Source organism: Lethenteron reissneri, chromosome 14, assembly GCF_015708825.2.
Source record: "Lethenteron reissneri isolate LAM-NWPU_2019-01 chromosome 14, ASM1570882v1, whole genome shotgun sequence".
In the NCBI taxonomy this organism is placed as follows: Eukaryota; Metazoa; Chordata; class Hyperoartia; order Petromyzontiformes; family Petromyzontidae; genus Lethenteron; species Lethenteron reissneri.
The window spans coordinates 2,879,433-2,892,412 of record NC_083792.1 but is presented as its reverse complement, the minus strand read 5'-3'; the positions used below and the strand labels follow the sequence as shown (position 1 = coordinate 2,892,412).

Here is a 12,980-nt window from a genome sequence, read left to right as displayed (position 1 = left end):
ATCATCAGTGATGATTATCTGAACCGGTGCAGGGTCTCCCCTAGGCCAACTCGGCCTTAAATGAGTACCCGGTGCGATGTGTAAACATCAGCACTGGGGAGAGCCGGGCGTGGTGCGCCGGCATTCTTAGGTGCTAGAAGGCTATAACGGGAGATCTTTATCTTTGTTTTGTGTGTGTGTTTGCTTTGTGTGCCCACATGTGCATTGTGTGCGTAGGTGCGGGGCTGTGGGTCACAGTGGGGCTGCTCACTTTCCTGGTGTTGGAGAAGGTGTTTCCTGACGTCAATGAAGATGAACCGCCCACCACGGTACAACAACAACATCCGCCATCCGCCACTGCGTGGCGGTGACGTCACCACAGTACACGCACGGTTTATCCTCAAAATAACGTGGCCACGTGGTATCTCGACCCGCGTGCAGGACGTCCCCGTGGTGTACTCGGCCTAACGTGCATGCGCAAACATCAGCACTGTGAAGATGCAAAGGGGGCCGGGCATTGTGCGCTGGTGCTCTGGCCCAGACCACCCCCAAGGGAGTTTTGAGAGAATGACTCAACAAAATTTTTAAATATAAGAATCGTAAGATCCTGAGAACGCGCAAAGCAATGCTGCCTGGGCCAGACTATTCCAGTTTAGTACTGTTCAGTAAGAGTTACTAGTTCCCGTACAGTAACCAAGTCCCTCATAGCACCGATTTCCCACTTTACCTCGAGATCAAGCAACCTCAAGATCAAGCAATACTTTGTTTAATTACTGTGCACCTTAATACCATATACTCTTTCAGCTTTAATATTGCACACTATTGTGTCATGAGTTGTTAACGGGCTAACATGCATGGGGGGGGTGGGGGGGGGGGGGACGGCGGTGAGCTTTGTCAGCATGTCATTTTAGTTGATTATTTCATTTGTTGTCACATGCCCAGTCAGCACGACTAGACCTTTGTATCATAACGCGCCTTCCGTAGGGGAACCAGAAATGCAGAAGGGATTTTTCGGCTAAATGAGCCGTCCTCGTTATGAATTCAGCATTCTGCTCAAATTCTCTTCATGTTCTGCAAACAAACAGCTGATGCAACTTTTCCTGACTCTCAATACTTTATTGAGCAATCTTAAGTGCTCTAATCAGCACCTTTGAACATAGTCATCAACAACAAACAAGTTGCTGTTATATCAACATATATATGCTACCTGTCTTGTTATCGAAGCTGCAAAGAGGGCATGCAGTTAATAAACCCAAGAATAACCCACAGTGTTATATTTTGGTTAAACCGTGTGCGTTAATTCTGTAGTGTGACGTCAGTACATTTGTACGACCACGCGGAGACGGGATTTACTATAAGGGCTGTTGCCGTTTATTAACACTGTTTCACACAATACTGTAACTCACACCAGAGGTAGGTGTTCTCTATTCTTGGTCCGTACCCTGGACGCCCAAACTCTGTATTGTCCTACCCTCGGCTATTCCTTGGGGCTCTCTCACTTGTCTGACCAGAACGGGCGTTCATCCAACACCGCCCGGCGACGAGGAGGGAGAGCCCTCTTCCAGCCGATTCTTGCCCTGGCTCCCCACAACGACCCCGCATTTGTCACGGGGTCCCCCTTAAGTACCCCTTTGGCGGCTCCTCCCCCTAGCTCGGGACCCGCCTTGGTTCCCGAAGGTACCCCCTTACAGCCCCCGTGACATGACGTCATCCTCGGCTGTCAATTCGCTCGCACCTCCCTCTGTTCGCTTCTTCATGGTTGCTCACACTACTCCTCTACATCACCCCCCCCCCCCCATAAACAAAAAATTCAGCCGTCCCGGCTGTTAACTATACCGAAACCAACCCGCATCGGGGTCGACAGCAAACAGCCAGAGACCCGTCAACAGGAACAATTGGAACAACAACATAACAACATCAACAATAACAATGTGAATGGAGGTGTGAAGGCAGGGCCTTCTGCGGGGAACAACAAGGGAGTGTAAGGCAGAACGGCAAGTGCAAGAAGGCCTTCATCACTCAGCGCAAGGTGCCGACCACACGTTGGCGATGGTTGGCGTTCGACGATAACGGGTCCAAAGGGAGGTGCTCAGCAGAAAAGAGCGCCTCTGGACCGCGTATGTGCTGCTGGTCCGCTCCCCCCGGGCAGCGTCTGTTGATGTCGGCTTCACCACCGACGGGGCATTAGGCGGCGCCTCGGGAGCTACTCGGAGGGGTTCTGTGGGTGGACAGACAGACGGCTTGCACTGCATAGCATCCCGGCCATGGCGGCCCGGCTCGTCGGATGCATCAGGCACCAGTCGCTCCGGAATTTGGGATGAATCTACAGGACAAGGCAACACATATCTTTTTGATCTAGACTGATGAACAATCCAGTGCGCACGCACTGTGGCCGGCAGACCTCCACGACCTCAACTGGGCCCTGCTTTTCCCCCCTTCTTCCACGGAAGCCCGGAACCCTGATGTTTCTGTGAGCGCTCGTGAGCCACTTGTCGGCTAGCCGAATTGTCCGCAGCCGCTTCCCGTTCTTCACGCAGCCTGTCGAGCGTGACCTTCATTGAAGCGGACACCACGGATCCCTCTTTAGACGGGCCCAGGCCCATCTGCACGTGCATCGGAGGTTCGGGCTCCCTTCCATACATCAGATTAAAGGGTGAAAACCCCGTTGAGGAGTGAGGGGCCAACCTGTACGCGGCAAGGGCACCCGGAATAAACAGGTCCCAGTCAGCCTGAGATGCGCTCACCCAGTGGCACAGCATGGATGTGAGGGTACAATTTAACCGCTCCACCATCCCGTCGGTTTGAGGGTGATAGGGCGAGGTCCGGATTTTGTTTGTGCCGAGGAGGTCACCGCCTGCCATACAAGTAGGACCTATACACCTGGATGAAAAACACGATGGCAAGCAGCTCCCTACGGGTCACACAGTAACGTTGTTCCGCGGGGGACAACACGCGACTGCCATACGCCACGACCCTTTCAGCGCCATCAACCACCTGGGCAAGTACAGCCCCTATGCCCGTGTCGCTGGCATCGGTGTCAAGCACAGAGTGCAGGCAGAAGTCGGGATACCCCAGGGGGGGCGCATCCGCCAGGGACACTCGAAGCGCGACGAACGCTGCCTCCTCCTCTTTACCCCAATGAAACGTTTGGCCTTTAGCGGACAACGTGTAGAGTGGTTTCGCGATAGTCGCAAAATTCCGCACAAAGCGACGGTAATATGAGGCAAAGGCAATGAAACTGCGAACCTCTGCGACAGATGTGAGGGTTGGCCACGCACGGACGAATGACCCGATGGCGCAGCAAATGGCACTTTTGGGGTTTAAATTCCAGACCAGCAGCACGCACTTTGACGAAGACCGACTCAAGACGTTGCAAGTGTTCGTCAAACGTGCGGCTGAAAACGATGGCATCGTCCAAATATATTAAACAAGATTCCCACTGTAGTCCCGCCAAGACCATCTCCAGGAGGGAGAGCCCTCTTCCAGCCGATTCTTACTGATTACTCGGGGCCCTGCTCCCAGCTATCCCTTGGCTCTCCCACTCGTCTGCACGGGACGGGGGTTCATCCAACACCGCCCGGTGACGAGGAGGGAGAGCCCTCTTCCAGCCGATTCTTGCCCTGGCTCCCCGCAACGACCCCTTGCAGCCCTCGGCTGTCAACTCGCTCACCCCTCTCTATGTTCGCTCCCTCATGGTTGCTCACAATATTCCTCTACACATTTATTCCACATAATTGTAATACACAACAGCATGTGTCGATTTACACTCAAAACACGCTATGAATCCACCGGCACACGTGCACCCTTCCACACTGGCAAGTTACGTACACATTTACTGACCTTACAGGTGTGGTGATTACACACATAACAAACATGCACTCAGCCAACGTGTGTACATATATGCATGCATACACACGTACCTCATTCAGGCATTATGCACATGCAGTACAACAAAGACAAAATACCCCGTATAACCTTTGACAGATGCATGGGGAAACTGCTATTGGCAAGACTGGCACAGGACATGAGGTGTGTGTGTGGAAAACACCACGCCCGGCTGTCGGGCGCGGTATCTTCCCAGTCCTAATGTTTACACACCACACCAGGCACTCATTTAAGGTACTAATTTAAGGCTGAGGCGACCTAGGGGAGGAGCAGGAATGGTTCAAATATTCTCCACTGTTATTAGTCGTGAGCAAGAAATTAACTCGGGTGGCTGGGTTCGAAGTGCAGTGTGCTAACCACTGCACCACCGCTCCTCTATGCATATACACATTACCATACACATTATTTATTTTAATAGGCAAGGTGCACAAGCACCTATAAATTACACACATGATCCATGTACACATGTATTATACAGGACGCAGCACATACACAGTTTACACACGTAATTTGAGTTGTGCATACACGTATGTTATACAGGCATGCTGCAAACACCTACACGTACACACCATATATTGACACGTATTGACTGTATACTTACCAGCACAAAGTGCAGTTCGATTGTCGCGCACAGTGAACACTCGCATGCATTGCCATGTGCGATGGTGATAAATCGCAAGCAGTGACCTTGGTGCTTAAGAAATTAAGTGTTTCATTATTTTTTCCCTTTGTCAGAATGGCGTCGCTTCAAAAGGGAATGGCGTCGATTCAAGAGAAGGGAACGGCACCATCGGGAATGGATCGGCGATCTCCAATGGCCAAAGCAAGAGTGCCAGTAAAAGGGAGCTGTCACCCACCGGCAAGGCGACATCTGAGCACATCAAGGTGACGATGTTTGTTTGTGTAGATCAGGGATTGTGAACATATGGCCCGGCCCATTATTTCTCACTACGAAACGGCCTTTAAACGACATTTATCCGCTACTTCAAGCATCTTAGCCACACTAATCGGGTTGCTTAGAGGGAAATATGTCCGACCTGGCAACAACACTGTGTTTTTTACTTTTTGTACTCAAATAATTTCTGTGGCTTCAAGGGCCTCTCTATACTTGGTCAACACCCGCGTTATTTTTCACGTTATGGTATTTAAGAGTTGTAGTCAGTCCTGATTATGGAAAAGGTTTCCCATGCCTGGTGTAGATTTATTTACGGGGCGCCACGGTGGCGAGATGTCTGTATATTTGGAGTTTGCATGTCCTCCCCATAGTCACGTGGATTTTTCTCCGGGTCCTCTTTGTTTTTCCCTCCACATTTAGAATCAACATGCGTTGAGAATATCTGGTGATCTACATTTCCACGTGATAAGCCACTTTGTCGAGCTATCATTTGTGGCCAGGTCGCTTCTGAAAAGAATCCATTTAGCTCAGTGGGCCTTACCTGGTAAAACAAAAATCGTGGTTTTGGATTTAATTCACGTGTTATTTTTTTTCCTTCATGTGTCTTTTAGAAACCGCATATTTCAAAGCCAAGGTGTCACTCGCTCAAATGAGCAATGGGTGATGCTCATGTCCATTGGTTTCCTCGAGCCATTGATGAAAAGTTCATATTCCCATGGCAGTGGTCTGTTTACCCACAGTGGTACTCACTTTAAGTGCCCAAGAAGGATGATATAATTCACGGTTATGATGATATTCGATCGCAGCAAGGCGGCGTGTTTATTAATATTGATTTTTTTTACCAGATTCATTGCAAAGTGCCTCACTATTTTTGTTGTCCTTTAATAAGTAAACAAATGCACATATTTACACGCTCAGTCAATGAAAATGTTTACGAATTCTAAAATGTTTTTTTTTTGTTGGGGGTTGAATCCATATCGGTGAGGACATTACAAGCATGTACATTTGAAGCAAATGTTTTAACAGCGTTAAGAGGTGGTCAGAGTCTACAGTTACAAATCTAAGCCAGGAAATGTGGAAGGACTCCACAGAAAGGATAGGAATTGCAGCTGGAAAAGTTACTGATGAAACGTTGAAGTGTAGGTGCAGGAAAGCATGGGTGTCAAATCGTAATTGAGATGTCCTTTTTTTACGGTATATCTCATGTATCTATATATGTAGGTTGAACTTATTCTCGCACCGTACGTAGCCAACCGTGCTTATCGAAGGTGCAGGTGAAGGACGACTAACTGAACACAAAAAGCAGTTGTAACGTAATGTCATGTAAATTGGCAATTGTACATGTCCAGCCGTTTTGTCCCTCCATTGCTGGAGGAGGCCCTCCTGACGCTGTGCGGGTTGTTGCGTACTTCACACTGCATCAGTCCATGACACCTATCTTTATGCATGGTGCTCGCCCTCACAAGCACTATGCAGCACCATCCAGGCCCAAAATCCTGCTTGGCTTCTGAGATCTGAAGAGATTGGGCAACATTCTGGTTGATCTGGTCATAGACGTCATGAAGGTGTTTTTTTTTTAAACCAGGGAGAGACTTTACAGTCACTCTTGATGGCTTTTATTCACTTGTTATTCCTTCCATCTGTTTGCACACTGCTTTACGGAGGTTGTGTGTGGATGCCAAAGGTGGTGGTTAAACAGTAACTTGTATATGTTTTGGCAGGTATGACCTTGTCCATGAATCCGTGTGTGTCTTAGAGTTCTTCTTGCTTCTCTAGCTAGGTTTATAAACCGCAAAAAAAAACTATTTGGAAAATTTAATGTCACATTTTACTTATCAAAAAGTCTGCTCAACATCTCAGCCAATAGGCTGAGATGTTGAGTCACATTTTACTTACCAAAATCATGAGCAAACACAAGATCCAGGTTCGATTCAACACAGTACATACAATTTGTGATCTGATCCTATCTGTGAAGGATGTGATCCCTGACATGCAATACCCCGGTCTCTACAAACTAAGCTGTGTCTGCGGCAGTAGTTACATTGGGGAAACAAAGCGACATGTTTTGGACCGTGTTCGTGAACATAAAGCAGATCTGAAACACGGTAGGACCAATTCCTCGGCCGTGGCTGATCATTGTTTTAACGCCGTGGGCTCACACGAAATAGATGTTTCCAAGACGAAGGTACTCTGCAAACCTACTGGCTATCAGCAAAGATTCGTTCATGAAGCCCTCCAGATATATAAACACAATTTCAACCTAGAAGATGGGTGCAAACTGAGCAATCGCTGGAAGGACGTTATTAACCAGTTTAAGTCATAACTGGCTGTGATGTTTCCATCCTACCTGCCGATGTTAGCAGTTATTTTCGACTCTCTGAGTTACATTACCAGGTTAAATGTCTTTACATTAACAGGCTAAATGTCTCACTAACACAGCCACCGTTGCTCGTTTTCCTCGATGTGGCGGTGATTTTCGTGTTGTTCTTTTTTTTTACATTGACATGCTAATCTCTAACAATGCAATGGCCACTTCCACAGCTTGTAATTATCTGAATTTTAAATGAACCACTTTTGCTTACTGTCTTGGTTCCTTTACTATGTTGCTTAGGTATGCTGCCGTGGTGTAAAGGTTAGCACACTGGACTAGCAATCTCGAGGTTGCCAGTTCCATTCGATCTCAGTGGGAAAGTTGAAACAACGGTGCAACTTTCGTATATGGTCCACCACTTCTGTCCACCCAGCAGTTTTAATGGTTACACCACAGTCAGTCGATCGGCAGGTCGCGTATCTTGGGCTAAAGTGCGAGTACTCCCACCTATTCAAAGACGTCTGTCCAGCATGGAAGAATAAGCCAAACACCCTCCTCTACTTACAAACGAGTTAGGTTCCAGAGGTCTGTTCATAAGTCGATTTTTTCATAAGTCCAACTTTACTCCTGTCGATTCCAAATATGTTATACGGCATGTACACTTAACATGGGAAATGGCTTTAAAAGTTGTATAATCGCCTGTAGATGTGGATACCACTGGTTATTCATTTTCTGCAGATGTAGATGCCACTACCGCCATCTATTGCGTGGTGGTTGAACTTACGACTCTCGGTCCCAACAGGCAACTGGACATACAGACAGGTTTGTTCGTATCTCTGAAACTTTGCAAGTCGAATGTTCGTAAGACTCGTCCCTGTATATAAGGGCTGCCGAGAGCTTTCTCTAGCGGAGCCCTTCCAGCAGCAGTCGCGTGAGCACGCAGTTGAAGGGCTGCAGCTTTACCTTTTCACTGTCTGGGTTACAGATTAGCGGTTACCTGAATCTCTTTGCGAACTGCGTGGACAACTTCACACACGGCCTGGCGGTAGCAGGGAGCTTCCTGGTGAGCCACAAGGTAAGAATCTCATGTCCCCTGCAGCACAATGTTTGAAACTCTAGGGACAGTGTATGACCAGTCCACTCGCACTTCTTGGATTTGCACAACACTGCACTCGTGCTCAATCTAAGTCTCTCCCAGATTAACTGAGCAATGCAGTGGTCCTCTTCTCCTTTGACCCTAAGCATGCACAGCCGTTTGGTCAATCAACTGACAGATGAGGGCCTCACCACACTGAGTAGGTCAACGGGGTTATTGGACCATACTTCACATTGATTGGTGCGAGTTGGTGATGACGCCGATAACATAGTATAGTACAGTGCCACAGTGGATTTGCTGCATTACCTTCTGCTGACAACGTAGCCTTGCAGCAGCAGCAGCTAGCAAGATGTTGTGTGCATGGTGGTCGTCCATCCGAGCACTATTCGGGATTAACCCTGCTTCAGCTTACAATATCTGAAGAGATAGGGCACATTCTGAGGGATTTGGTCATAGGTGGACTGAGGCAAGTGTTGGAAATTCCACATTCTTATTGTGGGGTCTGGTTTAACCATAGAATGATCACTGTTGACTTGCCAGAAAGTGGTGCTCATTTTACTTCCCCAGAGAAAGTATAGGCGAAGTTGACCCCCAACCATTCTGATTATGAATCAAGTGCAATGAGAACTAGGACTTTTCAGTCAGACTATTTGAGTGTTCACGTAACGCTAACCCAGGAACGCTCAGACAAGAAGCATGACGATAATTCGCTACCTTCATCATTCATGCTGTCGTCTTACGAAAGAAAATCTATTCATTCAGAATAATTACGAAAAAATATATATATTGTAGGGCAACGTTTGCCTAAAATATCAGACTGTTTATATATATATATCTCCGTTAATTATGAAGTTGCGAAAAAAATGTTTAACTGCTACCGGTGCAGACTCTTAAAACATGTTTTCATTTGACTATTAACATGAATGAAGTGAAAAGAGCTTTTAGCTGCTGTGGCTTTGCCCACAGAGGCCCTCTGTGTGTGCCGCACATGCCTGCCTGCGCAACCCTGTCTTCTTAACCACTGTTGCCGACCATGGTCAATCCGCTGCTGGATGAAGGCCTCCCCCAAGGCGGTTGTCATCTCTCGCTGTCTTGCAATGCAACAATTTGTCCAGCTGCTGCACATGAGTTCATCTCATTAACTCCATCTTCGCGATGGATGTACTCTTGGGCATGTTTTTTTTTTTGGCTGCAACTTCATCGTTGGTCTCTCTGTGTAGATTCTAATGTATCTCACCAACAAATAAAATTCCACACGGATGTCTTGACCAGGTCCCAAGACACCTGCAATGCCAGTCAATGTGGCACAGCAGCCTTGTCACCAATATGACACGTGTGGTGAATGTGTTGGTATTTACGTTGTGGTTGTCTCTCCAGGTTGGATATCTTACGACGCTTGCAATTCTTCTGCACGAGATCCCGCACGAGGTAAGTCATCTAATAGTGAGCGTTTATATTTTTAAAATTGGCTTTAAATACAAATGAGTTTATGCATTTAAACGTTCTGGTCATCGAAGGGTTTAGTCTGTCATTCAATATCTACTAAGACGGTGGTGGCCAACACTAGCGGAGCCAGTGAGGGGGGTGGGGTGACACGTGCCCCCCCAATGATCTGATCGAAATCCCTAATTTCGATCGGATCATTGGGATTTATTAGTAATAAATCGGCATTTTGCGACCCCCACTGCCACTGTGTAGCATATTATTACATGCCAGAGACTCTGTGAGATGATAGGACAATGGTCTGAGTCCATAATTGGCAATAAGTAATGGCAAATCAGTTATAAGTGACTCACAGAATTCTGCGCAGTTGCGTACACAGTACACGACTTCCCTGAAGGCAAACACCTTCAGCGAGTGTGATGCTGATCACACACGATTCAAATTCGACCCTCGATTGATGGCTGTGCCATCGCCGCACACGCGTCGAATAAAAAGCAAGGGACAAGTCCTTACTTATTAACAACTCCTATCATTTTTCATTGCTGGAGGGGTTGCCCCCCCGACCTGAATATCCTGGCTCCGCCATTGGTGACCAACAAGTGACTCGCCATCCACAGATGCATCGCAAAATATTCTTTGTCTATCTCAGGATTTTATTTTTTAAACGCTAATATAAGCAGACGCCAATTTTTGTTATGGCTTAACGGCAAATAATCCCTAAGAATTCGTTAACAACGTAACTTCTGTTTAACACGGGCTCTCATAACGTCTACCAATAGGTGGCGCTATGACCGTATCCAATGAGCACGGTTTGCTACGTACGGTGCGAAAGAGTTCAACATACACACGTGCGCGTACTTTATGTCCATATATAATACAGGGTTCAATCGGGTAATGGTTGGTCGTAGCTTTTTTGGTGGATTGCGGAACCTGTTGAGATTCACCAGGATGGACCACCGTGCTTCGTGGTCCATCCATGGCGTAGAGTGCAGTTTCCAAAACGTCACCTATGATATATATTTGCTTTTAAGGCCACAGTGTTTATCACGAATGTGTTCAAATTGTATTGTTAATTGTGCTTGTGCACTAGTGCACTAGTGCACAAGCACAATGATTCTCTCCCCCACCCACTCCTCACCTCGCAACTCAATACATTCTTACCATTCAGGGTCTAAGTTCAATGCAAGAGGCAATTATTGCATTTTTTCCATGGTGGCAAAAGAGCCTCTGCTGTTCATTGTGGACTGACCGAGCATCTCGGTTGACCCATGCAGCCTCCATGAGTGACGGTGGAAGCTCATCTGCTGTCGTTGTGGAGCCTCTAGTGGCCGCAGCGGTTAGGTTGAGACAGTTCCACGCGTACCAATCAAATATGAGGTAAATCTCCTCATCTATATGGCGCTGTAGTGGCGAGATGTTAACTACCTCGCGTGGTATACAGGAGGTCGTGGGTTCGAGCCCAACACCTAACACCTGTGTGTTCTCCCCGTTGTCGCTTGGATTTTTCTCCAGGTTCTCTGGTTTTAACCTCCACATTTAGAAACAATGCGTTTAGAGTATTTTGGTCCTATAAATTTCCACATGACAAGCCACTTCATTGGTCTATCATTTGTGGCCAGGTCGCTTCTGAAAAAGAGCTGTTTAGCAAGTGGGCCTGACCTGGTAAAATAAAAGTTTATAGTTTTAGATTAGAAACTTCTGATGTCTGTGAAATATCCTGTCAAGAAAATATGTACACCTTTTTTGGCAACCAAGATTGGTTGTCCTGTGAAATGCATCTCCTACATCATGGCGATGTGGATTTTTCTACGTCCAATGGATTTTCACCACTGGCTGAAGGACATTAATTGATATGATCGCCATCCTATTTTCCGTTTACAGGCATGGGATATTTTGTCTGACGTGTATGTTGACAGGGCATGCAACCGACGGGAAACAACTTGATCCATGTTGTTGTAACTGTGTTTATGGCGACTGTATGTCTGTGAAGGTCGGAGACTTCGCCATTCTACTGAGGGCCGGGTTTGACCGATGGCAGGCGGCCAAGCTGCAGCTCATCACCGCTTTCGGGGGCATCTGTGGAGCCGTGTTCACACTCACCGCCCAGTCCGCACAGGGAGCAGGTCGGTTGTGCGTGTGTGGGTTTGTCTTTGTAACATGGGGCGAGTCGTGGTTGTCTTATTGTGGCTACTTCCCTCCGCGCACTCTCCTACCAATCCCCGCTTACCTCGCTCTACTCCCCTCCGTGCACACCCCTACCTCTCCCCTATAATCTCATTCTTCTGTCTCTCCCCTTTACATTTTGCAACAGCTGTGGGATTTAGCAAAACGAAAAGATTGCAATATGTGGTGACCTCTTGCCGTTGACCTTCGAGGTCACCATGCACCCGTCGCCCTGTTGCACTGACAGCGAGTGGCATTCCCATGTCGCCTGCACAGGAGACAGCACCGCCTGGATCCTCCCGTTCACAGCGGGCGGCTTCCTCTACATCGCCCTCGTCGGGGTCATGCCGGAGTTGCTGCAGGAAAAAAACCCGTGGTGCGTGCACTGATGCCACCCACGCACACCGTGATGCACACACCTTGACACACTGCCTGTCCATCCATAGGAAGAGCACAAAGGTACCCCTGATAGACTTCAACAGAATTTTGGGGCAAGTGTTGTTAGCGAGGACCTTGTAAGGCCGGCACAGCACACCAGGGGGGGTGGGAGGCCAGCACCACACGTGCCCCGCCGCCTTTGTCTCTCCAATGCTCATGTTTACACACTGTACCAGGTATTCATTTGAGGCTGAGTCGACCTTGATATCTTTTTTTCTTTCTATCACCTTGTTCCGTTTGTAAATTTAATTAGCTGACGTTTACTAGCCTTACATTTGCTCGCCTTACATTTACTTGCAAATTCCATCCCTAGCCCCGACCAGGGTTGCGATTTCCGCATGGAAAATGCGGAAGGAGGGTTCAAATTTTCCCGCATTTTTGCTAAAGTCAACCGCAAACGGTGGAAAGACTACTCCTATGACCGCGCGCTTTTAACAACACGTTAATGCGTTATATTGGAAAGGATACATCATGTACATGTGCTCGTAATCACGGCTCCGCATTTGAATAAAGTATGTGGTTCTTGTGCGGAAATGCGGAAATCATATATTCATTCCAATCAGTAACTCAAAGCCCTACGTGATGCTGGGCCTTGCATGTATCCTTTCCAATAGAACGCATTAACGTGTTGTTAAAAGCGCGCGGTCATAGGAGTAGTCTTTCCACCGTTTGCGGTTGACTTTAGCAAAAATGCGGGAAAATTTGAACCCTCCTTCCGCATTTTCCATGCGGAAATCGCAACCCTGGCCCCGACCACTTACCCTTGGGTT

At 47.6% G+C, this 12,980-nt stretch overlaps 1 protein-coding gene across 2 annotated transcripts in view; it reads left to right on the top strand.

Moving 5' to 3' along the window:
- Window positions 1-12,980, top strand: part of LOC133342251 (zinc transporter ZIP13-like) — a 31,519-nt gene that overhangs the window by 15,259 nt on the left and 3,280 nt on the right. For both annotated transcript variants that reach the window (XM_061551288.1, XM_061551287.1), the window contains exons 4-9: window positions 217-308; window positions 4,600-4,749; window positions 8,056-8,145; window positions 9,544-9,594; window positions 11,600-11,732; window positions 12,049-12,148. In XM_061551288.1, the coding sequence (XP_061407272.1) occupies window positions 217-308; window positions 4,600-4,749; window positions 8,056-8,145; window positions 9,544-9,594; window positions 11,600-11,732; window positions 12,049-12,148 (616 nt within the window). The remainder of the gene's footprint in view (window positions 1-216; window positions 309-4,599; window positions 4,750-8,055; window positions 8,146-9,543; window positions 9,595-11,599; window positions 11,733-12,048; window positions 12,149-12,980) is intronic.